Source organism: Rhineura floridana, chromosome 7 (genome assembly GCF_030035675.1).
Source record: "Rhineura floridana isolate rRhiFlo1 chromosome 7, rRhiFlo1.hap2, whole genome shotgun sequence".
NCBI classification, from domain to species: domain Eukaryota; kingdom Metazoa; phylum Chordata; class Lepidosauria; order Squamata; family Rhineuridae; genus Rhineura; species Rhineura floridana.
The window spans coordinates 7,341,963-7,360,773 of NC_084486.1; the positions used below are offsets into that span (position 1 = coordinate 7,341,963).

The window sequence follows — 18,811 nt, forward strand, 5'->3', positions numbered from 1 at the left end:
TGGCAGCTTCCTCTTGGCCCTGTCAGAATTTATGCCCTCCACCACCACCACACAAAAAGCACAGAAGCATTTGCATAGTTCTAGAACACTTAAAACTACCCCAAGGTGACAGGTCATAATTTCTTCAATGCCCGAAAAAACGAGATTGGCTATGTCCACAAATGCTTGGAGCAGGACTGGGGGAGAGAAGAAGAGCAGCAGATGCCATACACTGTCATAGGTTATGAATTAATTGCCAAATACATTTCATTTATTCCTCGCTCATCCTGACATTCTAACATGCCTATTTCATAAGCAGATAATCTGCATTTATAGTAGGACTAGAAATACAAGCGGGGAGGAGAAGTGGTGGGAATAAACTTTCCATACAGTGCCTGTGTGCTGGGAATAGATGCAAAGTACAGTAAAAGCAACACCCAGGAGCCTAACAATACTAGCATAAGCACAAGTGTGGAAATCTGCTTGAGTCCTGACCCTAATGAACATTCCACAGTTCATATGCTTCACATACAGCCCCAGCATAATCCAGTTACTGACCTAGCACTTCAGACAGAAAAGGTATGTTACTAGTTTAGAGCAGCTCATGGAATAGAAGACTTTTACAAATTAATTTACAACACAATGACAAAAACATAAAACATACTTCCCAAGCAGACAAGACAAAGATGCATGTTTGCTCAGAGATTTGAGCTGCAGATGTCAGCTGACACATTGGAAACAAAAAGGAGGAGGCAGGAGTCCCACAGTTAATGCACCACACACAGGCACAAGAATTGGTGTAAGACGACTCAACAAAGGAAAACACAGGGCACAATACACAACTCACCACAAGACAACAGCAGGGTCAGCCCAAAGAAAACTACCTGGGAGGCCCCTTTCAGGTGAAGAAATGTTTTTGCATCCATGCTCTGCAGATTCCCAGGCATGGGACAGATCACCATCCACTCTTAACCCTTTCAACCCTTCCTTGTGTGACCTTAGATACAACTCTGCTTTGAAAAACTCTTTAAAATTAAAATATTAAAACGCTTACCCACAATTTTACCACAGGTTTGAGTGACAAACAGTCTGCAGAATCTGCCAAATCTTATTATTTTAAACTCAAAATTTCTAGATGGGAGATAAACTTGAAAGTCATGAAAGCATATATTTGAAAAACTCAATAGCCACAATGGAAGTAAGAGCCTCGGTTTTCTAATCTTTAAGTCTAGGATTTCTAAAACAGTGTCAATTAAGGTTGATCCAGGTTTTTGAATATCTAGAGCTAGCAATAGCTGAGTGCTCTCTTTTCTAAAGATGTCTGAAATTTTCAGCTGGCAAATTAGGACATCTTTGTCAGTGTCTCATAGATTAACTTTAATGTCCAGTGGATTCATTGTCGAGAATAGTCTGCCTTCCCCAGAGGGCAACATATTTTATGTTTATTGGTTAGGATTACCATCCTGAGTTTAAACTAATGGGCAATGTGTAGCCAAAGAGAAAATTTTGTGGCCTTCATGGTTGCAGAAATAACTTTCAGCATATAATGATGAAACATTTTCCAAGTGGTTCTTAGAGCAGAAGAATCCCCTCTTCTCAGTTTAATTTATGGAAAATTACCAATTAGTTTGCTAATCTTAGTGCCAAAAACAGAAAACAGGAGAACTAAACTTTGCCAGCATCACAGCAAAGTAGAGGAAAAGCCCACTGCAATGAACGCTAGAGGCTGCTCCCACGTCCTCTTATTTTCTTGTTTGTATTCTCCCAGACTTAAACTGTCATCCATTTTAAGGCATATTGACTAAAACATATAATCAAATTTGGCAGTTACTATTGCCAGGTGAAAGGCCTGGTCACTTTCTTGTAGCTGCCCTGAAGTACTTCTCGCCAATCATTCACAAAAGCCCATCCCTATTCCCCCCCACCCAGTCTGTGACAAGAACGCTGGATCATAAAAGTCCAAATTCTGCAATGCGGTTTATATATATTGCATGGAACACAACACACACAGTGCACCCAGAAACAAGCATGCAAATTAAGTAAAACAAAGGGAGATCTGTGAGGAACTTGTGAGGGTAAAGGGCAGAGCGAGGATGGCTATTGCTCCCCATTCCCTTCCTCAGTTCCTCAACTGATAAGTGTGGGAGCTCTGAGAGGCTGTTGCTACGTCCCAAGAGCTCGGGGGAGTGGTACCAGGGGTCTTGAGAATCCCCTCACCTGATGGGTCCATAGAGTGTTCAGGTAAGGGGACCCCAGGGAGGCTGGCAATTCAGCTTGAGAGTTCTTAGTATGAGGTGCTGTGCTCAAAGGGTGGGCCTCCCTTTTGTCCCCAGGTTATGTGGAGGTTTGCCTTGAATAAGGCACACTGTATTCATCCTAAGTCCAAGGCACTCCAGCCATTGTAATAGGCTCAGGGGTCAAGGTCTGGTTATGCGTGAACACATTCATTCCCCTCTTTGGCCCTGCAACATCGCATGGGCTTTTGTTTGGCTGAAGGGAAGTGAGCCTGAAACATTAATCCTTAGTTGGCTGAAAACTTGTGCCTGCACACTGCTCTCTGCTGCTACGGATGTGGTGGAGGGCAGCACATATATGCAAACAGACAGCATTAGTTCTAGGGGTAACAGGAGGTTTCCCCTGCAATGTCAAGATAAACACTGATGGTCTTTGCCATCCGCTACTCTGTCCTGTTCCCCGCCCTCCTCACCTAAGCCCACATGCTCTGCAGGTGTTAGAAATAGAAGATGTATACACTGTTTGGAACCACAATTTTTTTACTACAGAATTTAACTTGTCTGCTTTTAGAATTCTAGACCAACCTCTAAACTACTGAAAGCTACTGATTAACATCAGATCATGTGGAAGAATTGTGAGCCAACCGTACATCCTCTTCCCAAAACATGACAGGCCGCTTCATTAGAAACAAGCTTCATTATATGACAGCATTCCACTCTAGCCCTTGCTAAGCCGTTTGCTAGCATATTGATCCCGTCATCCTAAGATACTCATTATTGTAATACCCACACTAACCTTCTGAAACCACCCTCAAATAGCAGGCACTGACATCCCACATCAGACCAATCCCTGCCTCCAATTCTCATGTGCTGATTTAATGCAGGACTGGGTTAAGAACCCAACATGCATATTTTGTTAGTAGACTTCAAATCCATGTGGTTATGGTTCTTGGTTAGATGGATACCTTAGTGCATGCCCATTTCTCAGCTAGCAAGCATGGATGGCTTCTCACTAGATTCACAAACACTGGCATGCTATTTTTTACTGGCAGTGGAATTGGGGAGGGAGGGTGGGTGGGTAATTTGAGGTTCAGGCACTCAGGATATACAACTCATGCCACATACCTTGCTCAGCCAGGCCGGCAGCACTCATGGCGGCCGAAGCAGGGGCGGAGCTCTGCCTGCCAACTGATTGGATACAATCATTCAGTGGGAGGAGCCATAATAAAGCAATAAAGGCCCAACAGCAACGAGAAAGCAAGGTGCAAGTAAATTAGTTTTTTTAAAAAAGTAGGAAGAAAGGATTGAAAAGGGAAACACACTATTATAAAAAAAAAGTAAATTCTCCTTTAAACATTAAGATAGAACTACAGAAGCCAGCACAGAGCATTGGACGTCAGAAACGGTGTTCAGAAAGCTGCAGGATTTAGTTGTAAACAATGTTTATAAAACAGGCTCTTAAGATACAGTTCTAGGTCAGTGAAGTCAAATAAGAGGGTATTAAGACAACAAAAGGCTAGTTCGTATATTTTAACATCAAAGAGGCAGTGATTAAGGCTTCGGGAGATGAGGGGAGGAAGAAGATAGAGGGTGCTAAAGACTTGCATCCACATTTCAATTTTGTATTATAATAATATCAAAGTGCAAGATATATAGAAATACCTATATGCATTATAATGACCAGTCAATTGGTAGGTCTGGGTTAACAGGTACAATAGCATCTTCAGCCACTGTGTCCTACATGTGTTCAATTAAAAAAAAAGTTCAGTCATGGGGAAATTAACATTCTTTGCACGGGAAGTACAAAATCCTGACATGCTGTGAGCTGCAATTTATTAAGAATATTGTCCAAAGTAGCATTTCTCATAGCTCTCTAGTAGAAAGTTCACAGTTTGTTTCCTCAGCACTGAGGATTCTTAAGTGCCTCCTTACACCTTGAAATGCATTTGGAGGGGCTGGATACTTTCTGTTCAAAGAATTCTGATACCTACTTATTGAACTTTGTCACAGGCCTGGTTTGCCTGGAGAGGAGCTCACAGCTGCTTTGCTCCTCCCTGGTACTTTGTACTGCTGTGCTGAGCTAAGCCAGGGTTTGGCTTAGCATGTCATCTGATCCTGGGCTCATGGTTAAGTTCTAACCACGTTCTCGGCTACAGTTTGTAGTTAATGAGGAGAGAGCTTAAACAAAAGTCTGGGTTTGGATGACACACAAAGCCAAACCTTGGCTTAGCTCAGTGTGGATGGGAGCAAAAAGGACCAGGAAAGAACAAAGTGGCTGCAAATTCCTCTCCAGGAGAGCACACATTTGTGCAGTCCTGGTAAGCCATAGTTTGGCTTAAGCATGCTGTGAAAACCAGGCCATTGTCAGATACATGAGGGCACATTCAATGGAGAAAAACGTGTACAAGAGTTAAAATGGTACCTTCCTGACAAATTGTCTATGAGAACACAATGTTCAGAAATTGTTAAACCACCCAGAAGATGTCAGACCAAGGGAAGAAGACAGTGAGCAATTCTACCATGCCACAAAGAAAATGCACAGATACCAATTAAATACTTGGGTGTCTTGGTGGCTCTGCAGAAAATGTCAACATCCACCAAAAAGTAAGACAGGAGAGTAAAACATGCCTGAATCAGAGCCAGGATTTCCAGGTGATGTGGAAGATGGAGAACAAGCTGCTCAGACACAGGAGGAAATTAAGGGATGTTTCAGGGGGGAGGGAGAGTGGCAGCAACATTTTCCAAGTAACACTGGCAATCTGGCCTTCCCAACTCAGGGCAGCTTGGCAAGTTACAGGTAAGACCAAGCCTCCTCCTCCAAATAAAGTTAAAACTTAGCACATAATTTGGAAGCCATTCCTTAGGAAACCTGCTTGGAAGACTACCACATTAATATAATGCATTTCAAGTATTCAAGGCACTTCACATATGTTATCTCAGTAATTCTTATAAAAGCCATGTAGGTTGGGCACCATTATCTCCTTGACTGCAAATGACTGAGGCAAGGGCATCTAGTCAGTTTGTGGCTGAGGAGAGATTTGAAATGGGGAACTTGGTCACAGCTCAGCTTCTTAGCCGCTCGTCTATACCAGTCTCTCCCTACCTGCAAGCAATGAGGTGATAGGAAGAGACATATGGAGAATGGATACCAGGATCAGTAAATGGAGAGTGGTCATCTCTCCAAACCTAATTCCTCCATTTCTATTCCTCCTGCCTTGCATATACAGAAGACTACTGAGTTTACACTTGCAGGTTAATCACTTGATTTTCAAGTTAATCAATGGAGCATCAAGGAATACTTTATACAAATGTAGACTTTAAGCAAGGAATGAAATCCAAGAAGCACATGAGTATGTATGTCTCACTGACACTGCGAGCATCCTGGAAAGTCTCAGACCCCTAGTACAAATTACAGCAAACCGCCCACATTGGAAGTAGAGCATAGAACGCATCCCACCTTTTCTTCCCATCTCTTTGAATGAGCCATCACGTGAACACCATAGGTATTATTTTCATACTCATTTCATAATTCGTTTTTCCCCAAAGTGATGTTGGGAGAGGGATGAATTCCATATCTCACCTCCAAGAAAGACAGGTTGCTGCAGACCATACCAGGATGCTCTCAAGAACTGCATGGGAAAGGGAAAAGACTGAGTAGAGGTAAGCAATAGTCTGCTGAATTCTGCAACTACGCCTTGGTCTCTGGATCAGAGTAGCCAATGAGTTTCTCTTCCCAACATTTTCCAGCTCCTTCACAATCCCTGAAGAGGCATGGTGAACCAAAATGGGGAGAGGGATTTTGTGAAAATGCACTTCCTTTTTTGTTTTTTAGGAAGGACTGAGAAATGGAACTTTTGAAGCATTTAATAAAGTGAGGACAAAAAGCAGTGCCCTCACTCTGATTTGGTCATCTCACAGCCATATTCCACTGGCTGCATGATGATGCAACATTCTTACAATGTCTGTGATGCCTGGGTTCTCATCTACCCTCCTTTTCGTAAATACCATCAACGTTTCAGATCAGGGAAAGTAGCAGCTGTGAATAGGTGGCAAACAGGTTAGTACCACAATATAGGATTTTAAGCACAAAACAGAGATTTGGTCAGAGAAGGTAGAGACAAATTTTTCACAAAAAACCTTACTTACTTTTGTGTGTGCATGCACACACACACGCACAGCATCCAAGTGCGTCCATTCATTAGCAAATCAGACTTCCACTTGTGTAACGGGAGTTCCCCTCCCTCTCCTCCTCCCTGTGTGTGTGTGTGTTATGTGCCTTCAAGTCGATTACGACTTACGGCAACCCTATGAATCAGTGACCTCCAGTAGCATCTCTTGTAAACCACTCGGTTCAGATCTTGTAAATTCAGGTCTCTGGCTTCCTTTATGGAATCAATCCATCTCTTGTTTGGCCTTCCTCTTTTTCTACTTCCTTCTGTTTTCCCAAGCATTATTGTCTTTTCTAGTGAAATATGTCTTCTCATGATGTGTCCAAAGTAGAATAACCTCAGTTTCATCATTTTAGCTTCTAGGGATAGTTCTGGTTTAATTTGTTCTAACACCCAATTATTGGTCTTTTTCGTGGCCCATGGAATCCACAAAACTCTCTTCCAACACCACATTTCAAATGAGTTGATTTTTCTCTTATCCACTTTTTTCACTGTCCAACTTTCACATCCATACATAGAGATCGGGAATACCATGGTCTGAATGATCCTGACTTTAGTGTTCAGTGATACATCTTTGCATTTGAGGATCTTTCCTAGTTCTCTCACAGCTGCCCGCCCCAGTCCCAGCCTTTTTCTGATTTCTTGACTATTGTCTCCATTTTGGTTAATGACTACACCAAGGTATTTTCTAGTGAATCATGTCTTCTTAAAAAGTTCAATGTCCTCATTATCAACTCTGAAGTTACATAAATCTTCTCTTGTCATTACTTTAATCTTCTTCGTGTTCAGCTGTAGTCGTGCTTTTGTGCTTTCCTCTTTAACTTTCATCAGCATTTGTTTCAGATCATTACTGGTTTCTTCTGGTAATATGGTATCGTCTGCATATCTTATATTATTGATATTTCTCCCTCCAATTTTCACACCTCCTTCATCTTGGGCCAGTCCCACTTTCCATATGATATGTTCTGCATATAGATTAAATAGATAGGGTGATAAAATACACCCATCTTACATCCTTTCTGATGGGGAACCTGTTGGTTTCTCCATATTCTGTCTTTACAGTAGCCTCTTGTCCAGACTATAGGTTGCGCATCAGAACAATCAGATGCTGTGGCACCTCCATTTCTTTTAAAGCATTCCATAGTTTTTCATGATCTACAAAGTCAAAGGCTTTGCTGTAATCTATAAAGCACAGGGTAATTTTCTTCTGAAATTCCTTGGTCCATTCCATTATCCAACGTATGTTTGCGATATGATCTCTGGTGCCTCTTCCCTTTCTAAATCCAGCTTGGATGTCTGGCATTTCTTGCTCCATATATGGTAAGAGCCTTTGTTGTAGAATCTTGAGCATTACTTTACTTGCATGGGACCTCCTCCATGTACACACACCAAATTTGTTCTAGAGGGGAACTAGATTTTGGTAGGTATGGGGGGGCGGGCTGCAGCAGGGAGAAAAGGAAGGGGAAGTCTGCTTGAGCAGTATTAGATATCATCCAAATGAAACAAGGGTATGTGAAACTGTTCTCTCCACTGCCCAATACTCTTTTGCATGGAAGATTATCATTAATGAACATTCTGTTCAAAGTACTTTGATCCCAAATGTGGTGCTAAAAATATGCTCACAAGGAGCCTCAGCCAATCTTGACACATGCATTTGCAAACATATTGGTCACATTCACACTTCATATTTTAAGTGTACCTCTAAAAAATTTTTTAGGGTTCATTGTGATGTTCCTGTATTAATGTATATATGGTAAGTGCTGTTTGTATAGAAGATACATGGTAAGTGGAATGAAAGAGGAGGGGGGAGTAAATGAGCAGTAGAATGCTGGATGATTGGCTGAGTGTTTGGATGGCTGAGAGTATAAATGGAAGGATGACAGTTGAATCTGGGTGGACGTTGGTGGGTTTTAGAGGTGTTTGAGAGGTGTTTGAGAGGTGTTTGGAGCTGGGTGTTTGGAGGTGGATGTGGGGAGAGTGTGGAGTTCGGATTGATACTAAGACAAGTATCACAGGAATAGATGAAACCATATGCTTATGTGCCTTTATAAAGTAATCTTGTTATTTCTAATATTTAATAAACACTATTTTGGTTTACCGGAGGCCTGATCCTTGGCTGGTGAATACACAGACCAGAGGGGAGGGCAAGGTACTTACCAAAGCTGAAGGGAAACTGTAACAATTGGTGGCAGCAGTGAAGGGAAGAATATAACACCACAAGTATCCAGAGCAACCCAGAATTATATGCATTCTATATAGATCAAAGGGATTGGGACAGCTTAAGCACGCAGTCACAGAGGTAACCTGATTGAGAGAGACTCAGGCAGAGTCTCTGGGAATACTGGTTATAGGACGTGACTGGTGGTGCTGCCCAGCAGGGGGATCTGGTGAGGTCTGTGCTAGAGCGGAGAGAGAAACCATAAAAAAGGACAGTCCGGACTGGTGGAGTCCCTGGTGGTGCCTAGTGACAGGCAGTAGCCACGAGCAGGTAGGAACCTGACAGGGAGAGCCAGGGAAGGGCGTCACATTCATCCCTTGCACATCTTATGTGTGGAGCATACCTCTTCCTGCACATATAATGAAAGGTAAAAACAATCTGATGAAATGAGACACACTTGTCACCTCCTACCATTATAGCTAGCCTTTAGGCTCTTGATTCAGTCCCAGCTTTTGCCAACCTGGTGTCCTCCAGCTGTTTTTGCCTACAACTCCCATCAGCCCCACTCGAAAACATCTGGAGGGCACCCACTTGGTGAAAGCTTTTCTATTCTAATTCAAAGACTATCACATTTGAAAGCATACACTCCTAGTAGAAGTCATTAAGGCTTTAGACAGGACGGTGTATACTCTGCACCTAATTGAAATCAGGGATGGACGCTTACTTTTTAAAAAGAAAGAACAGGAAAAAGCTCAAATTCTCAGAAAGGTGAACTGTACAACCAACATGGCTTGCAGAAGAGGGCAGGATGTAGGCAAAGACCACCACCTTAAAGCCTGCTCCCATCTACTGCTCAATGCCCTGTGAGAAGGATTTCAGGACAGAAAAGGAGGCAGGCAATGGACGTATTACGGCCTGCTCCAGTTGAACTGTACCCCCCCACACACTGGGCCTTCTTTCACCAACTACCATATGGGATGGATCCTGTTAAATTGTTACATTTTAATACTGGTATCATGATTTTATTAATTTATTACTTGAAAGCTGCCTTGAAAGGAAAGGTGGGATTGTTAACACAATTGTAATAAGTTTAATAAATAAATTTTCTGCTCTCCTGAAGAATCATGGCTTATGCACAACCCTGGCATTAAATGAAATATATATGGACAAGCTCCTGTAAATTCTGCTTGATTTCTTTTAAATATATGTGGAAATTTCAGTTTTGTTGAGAAATATCAGACACATATATGATATCCAAGAGTCAGAGTATATAAGCAGTTAAAACAGAAGATCTCCAGTCAGCAAGAAATAAGATACTATACTTAATAGCTCTTTCAGTCTGCATGGATGAAGTCATAGAATAAAGTATTTGCTGGGATTCTGTGTAACAAAGGTAAGAGGAAAACAGGTCAAAAGAGGCCGATATTTCAAAAGCCAAGAGCCCAAGAGATAGTAACTGGACACAGGCAAGAAGACATACAACAGCAGTTAAGCTGCATATTTATACTCTAGTGCTGGGGTTCAAATAGCTCCTTCTTAGTATCACAGTTTAGACAATTCTGATTTAAGTCCACATATATGGGTCTAAGCCAAATTAAAGTGATCAGAAACAATTTAAAAAGCAAGCTGCTTCCATATTCATGTGATGGAGGGCCTACAGAGTCCACTTCTCCTCTGATGTCTCAGTGGCAGCACCATCTCCAGTCTGCAAAAATTCCATTCTGATCTATGCATATGTCATAATGTAGTGGAAACAAAGTGATACAGTTCTGACATTACAGCTGGACTCTACCCCTTCAGATTGTAGGTTTTTCTATCTAAATGGACCATTTGTCTCACCTGAAGGGTGATTTTCACAAGAGGCCTGTCATCAAGCGGGTATCATAGCTCCACCCATTGTCCGAAGGCAAGAATGTTCTGAAGTCAAGACTAGGGGCATCAGGCCCCTCCCACTCTCCAGTTCATTTGCGACGAGTCTAGAGAGAGAGAGATCTAAAAGTGCATGAAAAGAGGCCAACAGGCCTACCAGCAAGAACATAACATAATAGCAATTTTCATAATAATACAACGCTAACATTTCAATATAACAGTATTAGAAGTCTTGACTTCACTAGCAAACCTGAACAGAATAGCATAACAGAAATATATAGCAACCGGTGAACAATCTCTAGGCATCCCCCAACTGGGAGGGTCGTGATGGCAGGCCTCCTGTGTAAATCACCCTTCAGGTGAGACCAATGGTCCATTTTCCACAGGAGTCCTGCCATCAAGCGGGAATTACCAAAGCAGCCCATAACAGGGAGGGACCACCCACATCCTAATCATCATTAAGAACCTGTTGCAACACCCGCCTGCCAAAAGAGGCATCAGCAGAGGTATAACAATCTATTTTGTAATGCCTTATAAACGAATGTGGGGTAGACCAAACAGCAGCTCTGCAAATATCAGCAATAGGAGCGTTGGTAGCAAAAGCAGCCGTAGTGGCTGCTGATCTAGTGGAATGAGCTGTTATTTTAGATGGAACAGGAAGCTTCAGGGACTCATAAGCTAAGGTGATACATGCGTGCAACCAGCAGGATAAGGTAGCTACTTTATTCCCCATAGAACGTGGATGAAAGGATACAAACAAAGACTCAGTTCGTCATATATCCTGGGTCCGAGACAAGTAGGTCTTGAGAGCCCTCTGAGCATCCAACGAATGCCAAGCCTTCTCCAGAGCATGGGTAGGATTCGGGCAAAAGGAAGGAAGAACAATGTCCTGGTTGCAATGAAAAACTGAATTGACCTTGGGACGGAAGGAAGGATCAGTCTTCAGTACAACAGAGTCCTTGCGAAAAACACACGAGATGGCAGGCAGAAGACAATGCACCCAATTCCAAAACTCGTCTCGCAGAGGTGATCGCGATCAGTAACAGGAACTTGAATGACAATAGACGTAATGGCACAGTTCTAAGGGGTTCGAATGGAGGGCATTGTAAAGCCTGCAAGACCTTCGACAAACTTCATGAAGGGAAGCGGTGGGATACAGCCGGTGAAGGTAGAGCGGCTCCCCTCAGAAAATGTTTGATGAAATAGGAGCACCAGTGGAGGAAACTGAGAGAATGGACAACAGAGTGGACGCATGTCTACGTAAGGTGTTGGGTCTAAGCCCCATCATGAGGCAAGGAATTGCAGCACCTGTTGTATTGTGGCCTGAGAAGGATCGAGATTCTGGGACTGACACCACCTGGAGAATCCCACCCAAGTACGCTGATATATACGAGTGGTAGATGGTCGTCTAGAGGCCAATATAATGTCAATAACAGCTTCAGACAGGCCAGCAGACCTCAAATGTCCCCGTTCAAAAGCCACGCTGTTAGGTTGAGCCAATTGGGATCCTGATGCCATACTGGACCCTGGGATAAGAGGTCTGGCCTGACTGGGAGCGTCCAAGGGTCCGTCACTGACATGGCAAGGAGGTCCGAGAACCATGGTCGACGGGGCCAATATGGGGCTATCAGAACCAGCTTGGCCCTCTCGCGTCGCGCCTTCCTCAAGGTTCTGGCTAAAAGTGGTATTGGAGGGAAGGCGTAGAATAGGCCATCCGGCCACGGTAGTGACAGAGCATCCACCGCTTCCGCTGTCGTGTCCAGGTATCGTGCAAAGCACCTGGGTAGCTGGTAATTCCGAACCAACGTTGGAGAAGATGGAAAATGGTCGGATGAAGTTTCCATTCTCCCGGAAAGACCTGTTGTCTGCTGAGCCAGTCTGCTGTCACATTCCTCTGAGATGTTCTGCTTTCAAGGATTGTAGATGTTGTTCTGCCCAGTCGAATATGAGGTAGGCTAGGTTCTGCAGAGAACGGGCCCTGGTTCCCCCTTGCCTGTTTAAATGAGATTTCGCACACGTGTTGTCCGTTCGAATGAGAACATGGTCCAAGGGGAACAGAGACTGAAAATGAAGCAGAGCTAAGTGGACAGCTTTTAGTTCCAGCCAATTGATGCTCTGAGTCTGCTCGGCTTCGGACCAAACCCCTTGAACGAACTGGGAGTTGCAGTGGGTTCCCCAGCCGATGAGACTGGCATCTGTGGTGACAGTCCTGCGGGGGTCTCTGAACGGAGTGCCCTGGTTGAGATGTTGGACCATCGTCCACCAGCGGAAGGAAAGACGCAGTACCAGATTCAAGGGAATTGTTCGATGATTGGACCTGGCAATGTCCTGCTGAAACGGTAATAAGGCCCACTGAAGTTGGCGAGTATGAGCTCGAGCCCATGGCACAATATGGATGGTGGACAGCAACATTCCCAGAGCCTTTGCTAGAAGCATCACATCCGCGGTTGGGCGATGCATCAGAAACCGTGCGATGTCTATGATGGCGGTTATGCGGTCTGGAGACAGGAACATCATCGCCTGCAGGGTGTCTAACATTGCCCCTAGATGTTGTAGATGTTGGGTTGGTTGGAGATGACTTTTGTCGAAAGTGACTAGCCATCCATGGGTCTGCAAGACATGGAGCGTGAGCTTCAGATGGAGATGAGCCAGCTCCCTGGAACTCACCCGTATTAAAAGATCATCCAAGTAGGGGTAGATATGCACCCCTTGAGGGCAGAGGTAAGCCACTAGGATGAGTAGCACCTTGGTGAAGACCCTCGGGGCGGACGAGAGACCGAACAGCATCGCTCAATATTGAAAATGCTGGGGGCCGAAGGCAAACCAAAGGAACTTTTTGTGGGCTATGCAAATAGGCACATGGAGGTACGCTTCCTTTAGGTCGATAGAAGCCAGGAAGTCTCCTTCGTGAAGTCTTTCTGTAATGGAGTGGAGGGATTCCATTTTGAATCTGCGATACTTTACAAAACGGTTGATGAACTTGAGGTCCAACACCGCCCTCCATGACAGATCTCGTTTGGGCACAGCAAATAGGAGGGAGTACACCCCTTCCGACCTCTCTGTTGTAGGGACTGGCTCTATTGCCGCTGTGTCCAAGAGGTGATGTATGGCTGTCTGCATGATGCAGTGCCTGGATGGAACCTTGGGACAAGGAGAGGGATGAAATCTGTCTGGAGGGGTTGTCCAAAACTCTAGTGCATAGCCATAACAAAAGAGATCTCTGATCCAGGCGACCTGAGTCAGACACAGCCAATGGTCTCCAAACAGAAGCAGTCTGCCCCGGACCGGTATCGCATCAGTACTATCTGCGCTGGCGAGACCCTCCACGATATGAGGACGTTGAGGCACCTCTGCGTCCCTGCTACTGACCTCTGCCTGGGAAACGTCTGTTCCAGATTCCCCTTGAGGAACGGAAATCATTGGTTCGGAAATCGCGGCCTCATCCCCCAGGCTGCGCTCCTCGAAAGGGCTGGGGCGTGCGGTATGAGGTGAAACGTCTGAAGGGCCTGCGATCAATGTTCCTGACAGTGGCCAAGATACTTCCAAGCATCCTTGGGGTCCACTAGTACTGCCTTTAGGGCTTCCTCACCAAAGAGTAATGAGCCCGAAAAAGGTGCCCATGATAAGTTAACCCTGGCTGTAGAGTCCGCTTCCCAGTGACGGAGCCAGAGGATCCGCCAAGCGACTACCTGAGCTGCCATGGCTCTTGCTCCCAGCTGAGTTGCGTCCAAGGTGGCATCAGCCACAAACGCCGCCATCTGCGTAATTTCACCAGTGACCTCCTCAGGGAGACAGGATCGGGATTAGGATCATCTAAGAGGTCATCCAACCACATCATTGCTGCTCTGGAAAAGATGGAAGCTGATGCAGAAGCTTGCATGGTAAAAGCAGTAGCCTCATGGTTTTTGCGTAAGGCAAAGTCTAGTCTCCGCTCAGTGGCATCCTTCAAATGTGAGTCCCTTCCCTCAGCAGAAGGGATCTATGCCAGTCTATTTGTAAATTCCAGAGCCAAAGCATAAAGTTTGTCCGCAAGGGCGTTAAAGCGGTGTGTTTGTAACGGGTGAGACCATTCGTCCTTGGCCAGTTTGGCAATAGGATCTGGCACAGGGAGGTAGTGCTCTGCTGGTTTGGGAGATTTCAGGACCCTAGATCCCTTAATAGCGGGAGTGGCAGCTGCAGGTTGTGGAGATTGGAGACCAAGGGTGTTCAAGAGCAAAGGGATGATAATTGGCTGCATAAGAACATAAGAACATAAGAAGAGCCTGCTGGATCAGGCCAGTGGCCCATCCAGTCCAGCATCCTGTCCTCACAGTGGCCAACCAGGTGCCCGGGGGAAGCCCGCAAGCAGGACCCGAGTGCAAGAACACTCTCCCCTCCTGAGGCTTCCGGCAACTGGTTTTCAGAAGCATGCTGCCTCTGACTAGGGTGGCACAGCACAGCCATCATGGCTAGTAGCCATTGATAGCCCTGTCCTCCATGAATTTGTCTAATCTTCTTTTAAAGCCATCCAAGCTGGTGGCCATTACTGCATCTTGTGGGAGCAAATTCCATAGTTTAACTATGCGCTGAGTAAAGAAGTACTTCCTTTTGTCTGTCCTGAATCTTCCAACATTCAGCTTCTTTGAATGTCCACGAGTTCTAGTATTATGAGAGGGAGAAGAACTTTTCTCTATCCACTTTCTCAATGCCATGCATAATTTTATACACTTCTATCATGTCTCCTCTGACCCACCTTTTCTCTAAACTAAAAAGCCCCAAATGCTGCAACCTTTCCTCGTAAGGGAGTCGCTCCATCCCCTTGATCATTCTGGTTGCCCTCTTCTGAACCTTTTCCAACTCTAGAATATCCTTTTTGAGATGAGGCGACCAGAACTGTACACAGTATTCCAAATGCGGCCGCACCATAGATTTATACAACGGCATTATGATATCGGCTGTTTTATTTTCAATACCTTTCCTAATTATCGCTAGCATGGAATTTGCCTTTTTCACAGCTGCCGCACACTGGGTCGACATTTTCATCGTGCTGTCCACTACAACCCCGAGGTCTCTCTCCTGGTCGGTCACCGCCAGTTCAGACCCCATGAGCGTATATGTGAAATTCAGATTTTTTGCTCCAATATGCATAATTTTACACTTGTTTATATTGAATTGCATTTGCCATTTTTCCACCCATTCACTCAGTTTGGAGCTCTTTTTGGAGCTCTTCGCAATCCCTTTTTGTTTTAACAACCCTGAACAATTTAGTGTCGTCAGCAAACTTGGCCACTTCACTGCTCACTCCTAATTCTAGGTCGTTAATGAACAAGTTGAAAAGTACAGGTCCCAATACCGATCCTTGAGGGACTCCACTTTCTACAGCCCTCCATTGGGAGAACTGTCCGTTTATTCCTACTCTCTGCTTTCTGCTTCTTAACCAATTCCTTATCCACAAGAGGACCTCTCCTCTTATTCCATGACTGCTAAGCTTCCTCAGAAGCCTTTGGTGAGGTACCTTGTCAAACGCTTTTTGAAAGTCTAAGTACACTATGTCCACTGGATCACCTCTATCTATATGCTTGTTGACACTCTCAAAGAATTCTAATAGGTTACTGAGACAGGACTTTCCCTTGCAGAAGCCATGCTGGCTCTGCTTCAGCAAGGCTTGTTCATCTATGTGCTTGGTTAATCTAGCTTTAATAATACTTTCTACCAGTTTTCCAGGGACAGAAGTTAAGCTAACTGGCCTGTAATTTCCGGGATCCCCTCTGGATCCCTTTTTGAAGATTGGTGTTACATTTGCCACTTTCCAGTCCTCGGGCACGGAGGAGGACCCGAGGGACAAGTTACATATTTTAGTTAGCAGATCAGCAATTTCACCTTTGAGTTCTTTGAGAACTCTCGGGTGGATGCCATCCGGGCCCGGTGATTTGTCAGTTTTTATATTGTCCATTAAGCTTAGAACTTCCTCTCTCGTTACCACTATTTGTCTTAGTTCCTCAGAATCCCTTCCTGCAAATGTTAGTTCAGGTTCAGGGATCTGCCCTATATCTTCCACTGTGAAGACAGATGCAAAGAATTCATTTAGCTTCTCTGCAATCTCCTTATTGTTCTTTAGTACACCTTTGACTCCCTTATCATCCAAGGGTCCAATCGCCTCCCTAGATGGTCTCCTGCTTTGAATGTATTTATAGAATTTTTTGTTGTTGGTTTTTATGTTCTTAGCAATGTGCTCCTCAAATTCTTTTTTAGCATCCCTTATTGTCTTCTTGCATTTCTTTTGCCAGAGTTTGTGTTCTTTTTTATTTTCTTCATTCGGACAAGACTTCCATTTTTTGAAGGAAGACTTTTTGTCTCTAAGAGCTTCCTTGACTTTGCTCGTTAACCATGCTGGCATCTTCTTGGCCCTGGCGGTACCTTTTCTGATCTGCGGTATGCACTCCAGTTGAGCTTCTAATATAGTGTTTTTAAACAACTTCCAAGCATTTTTGAGTGATGTGACCCTCTGGACTTTGTTTTTCAGCTTTCTTTTTACCAATCCCCTCATTTTTGTGAAGTTTCCTCTTTTGAAGTCAAATGTGACCGTGTTGGATTTTCTTGGCAATTGGCCAGTTACATGTATGTTTAATTTAATAGCACTGTGGTCACTGCTCCCAATCGGTTCAACAACACTTACATCTCGCACCAGGTCCCGGTCCCCACTGAGGATTAAGTCCAGGGTTGCCGTCCCTCTGGTCGGTTCCATGACCAACTGATCTAGGGAACAGTCATTTAGAATATCTAGAAACTTTGCTTCTTTGTCATGACTGGAACACATATGCAGCCAGTCTATGTCCGGGTAGTTGAAGTCACCCATTACTACCACATCTCCTAGTTTGGATGCTTCCTCAATTTCATATCTCATCTCAAGGTCTCCCTGAGCATTTTGATCAGGGGGACGATAGATCGTTCCCAGTATTAAGTCCCTCCTGGGGCACGGTATCACCACCCACAACGATTCTGTGGAGGAGTCTGCCTCTTTTGGGGTTTCGAGCTTGCTGGATTCAATGCCTTCTTTCACGTATTGAGCGACTCCGCCACCAATTCGTCCTGCCCTGTCCTTCCGATATAGTTTATATCCAGGGATAACCATATCCCACTGGTTTTCTCCATTCCACCAGGTCTCCGTTATGCTCACTATATCAATGCTCTTCTCTAAGACCAAGCACTCCAGTTCTCCCATCTTGGTTCGGAGGCTCCTAGCATTAGCGTACAGGCACTTGTAAGCAGCGTCTCTCTTCAAGTGTCTTTGGCACTTGTGGTTTGGCCTGTGGTAATTTTGCTCTTCTGAATTTATATCCTGTGCCCCTGCTCTCACAATGCCTACTTCTAGGCCTACCCCTTTTAAAATTTCATCATTTCTTTGGTTTTTATCCCAGGGGGGAGGTTTATTCCGAACCGGACCTTTCTCAGCTCCTGTCGGGTTTCCCCCCTCAGTCAGTTTAAAAGCTGCTCTGCTACCTTTTTAATTTTAAGTGCCAGCAGTCTGGTTCCATTCTGGTTCAAGTGGAGCCCGTCCCTTTTGTACAGGCCCGGCTTGTCCCAAAATGTTCCCCAGTGCCTAACAAATCCGAACCCTTCCACCCGACACCATCGTCTCATCCACGCATTGAGACTGCGAAGCTGTGCCTGTCTGGCTGGTCCTGCGCGTGGAACCGGTAGCATTTCAGAGAAAGCCACCTTGGAGGTCCTGGCTTTCAGCATCCTACCTAGCAACCTAAATTTTTCTTCCAGGACCTCACGGCTGCATTTCCCCATGTCGTTGGTGCCAACGTGCACCACGACCACTGACTCCTCCACAGCACTGTCTACCAAACTATCTAAATGACGGGCGATATCCGCAACCTTCGCACCAGGCAGGCAAAACACCTTGCGGTCTACACGCCCATCACACACCCCACTGTCTATGTTCCTAATGATCGAATCACCCACTACAAGGATCCCTCCACCCCCTGGAGATATATCCTCGGCACGAGAGGAGAGCTACTCATCCCCCAAGGAATGGGTCCCTTCTAAGGGATCGTTTCCCTCTTCCTCAGCTGGATGCTCTCCTTCCCCGAGACCATCGTTCTCCATGATAGCAGGAGAGCTATCATCGTTGGAGTGGGACACAGCTATAACGTCCCTGAAGGCCTCCTCCACACACCTCTCTGCCTCTCTCAGCTTTTCCAGGTCCGCCACCTTGGCCTCAAGGAAATGAAGTCGTTCCCGGAAAGCCAGGAGCTCATTGCACCGAGAGCAGACCCACGACTTCTGTCCAACAGGCAGATAGTCGTACATGCTGCAGGCGGTGCAAAACACTGGAAAGCCCCCACACCCCTGCTGGCTTCTTACCTGCATAGTTTTGTTTAAGGTTTATTACGTCAATGGGTTGGAAACTGCGG

General features: G+C 45.0%; 1 protein-coding gene across 22 annotated transcripts in view; it reads right to left on the reverse strand.

Moving 5' to 3' along the window:
* The window catches only part of CAMK2G (calcium/calmodulin dependent protein kinase II gamma), a 267,247-nt gene that overhangs the window by 71,641 nt on the left and 176,795 nt on the right, over positions 1-18,811 (reverse strand). For 12 of the 22 annotated variants that reach the window (XM_061634805.1, XM_061634808.1, XM_061634804.1 and 9 more), the window contains exon 13: positions 3,339-3,401. The exons of the other annotated variants lie outside the window; for them this stretch is intronic. In XM_061634805.1, the coding sequence (XP_061490789.1) occupies positions 3,339-3,401 (63 nt within the window). The remainder of the gene's footprint in view (positions 1-3,338; positions 3,402-18,811) is intronic. 22 annotated transcript variants of the gene reach the window in all.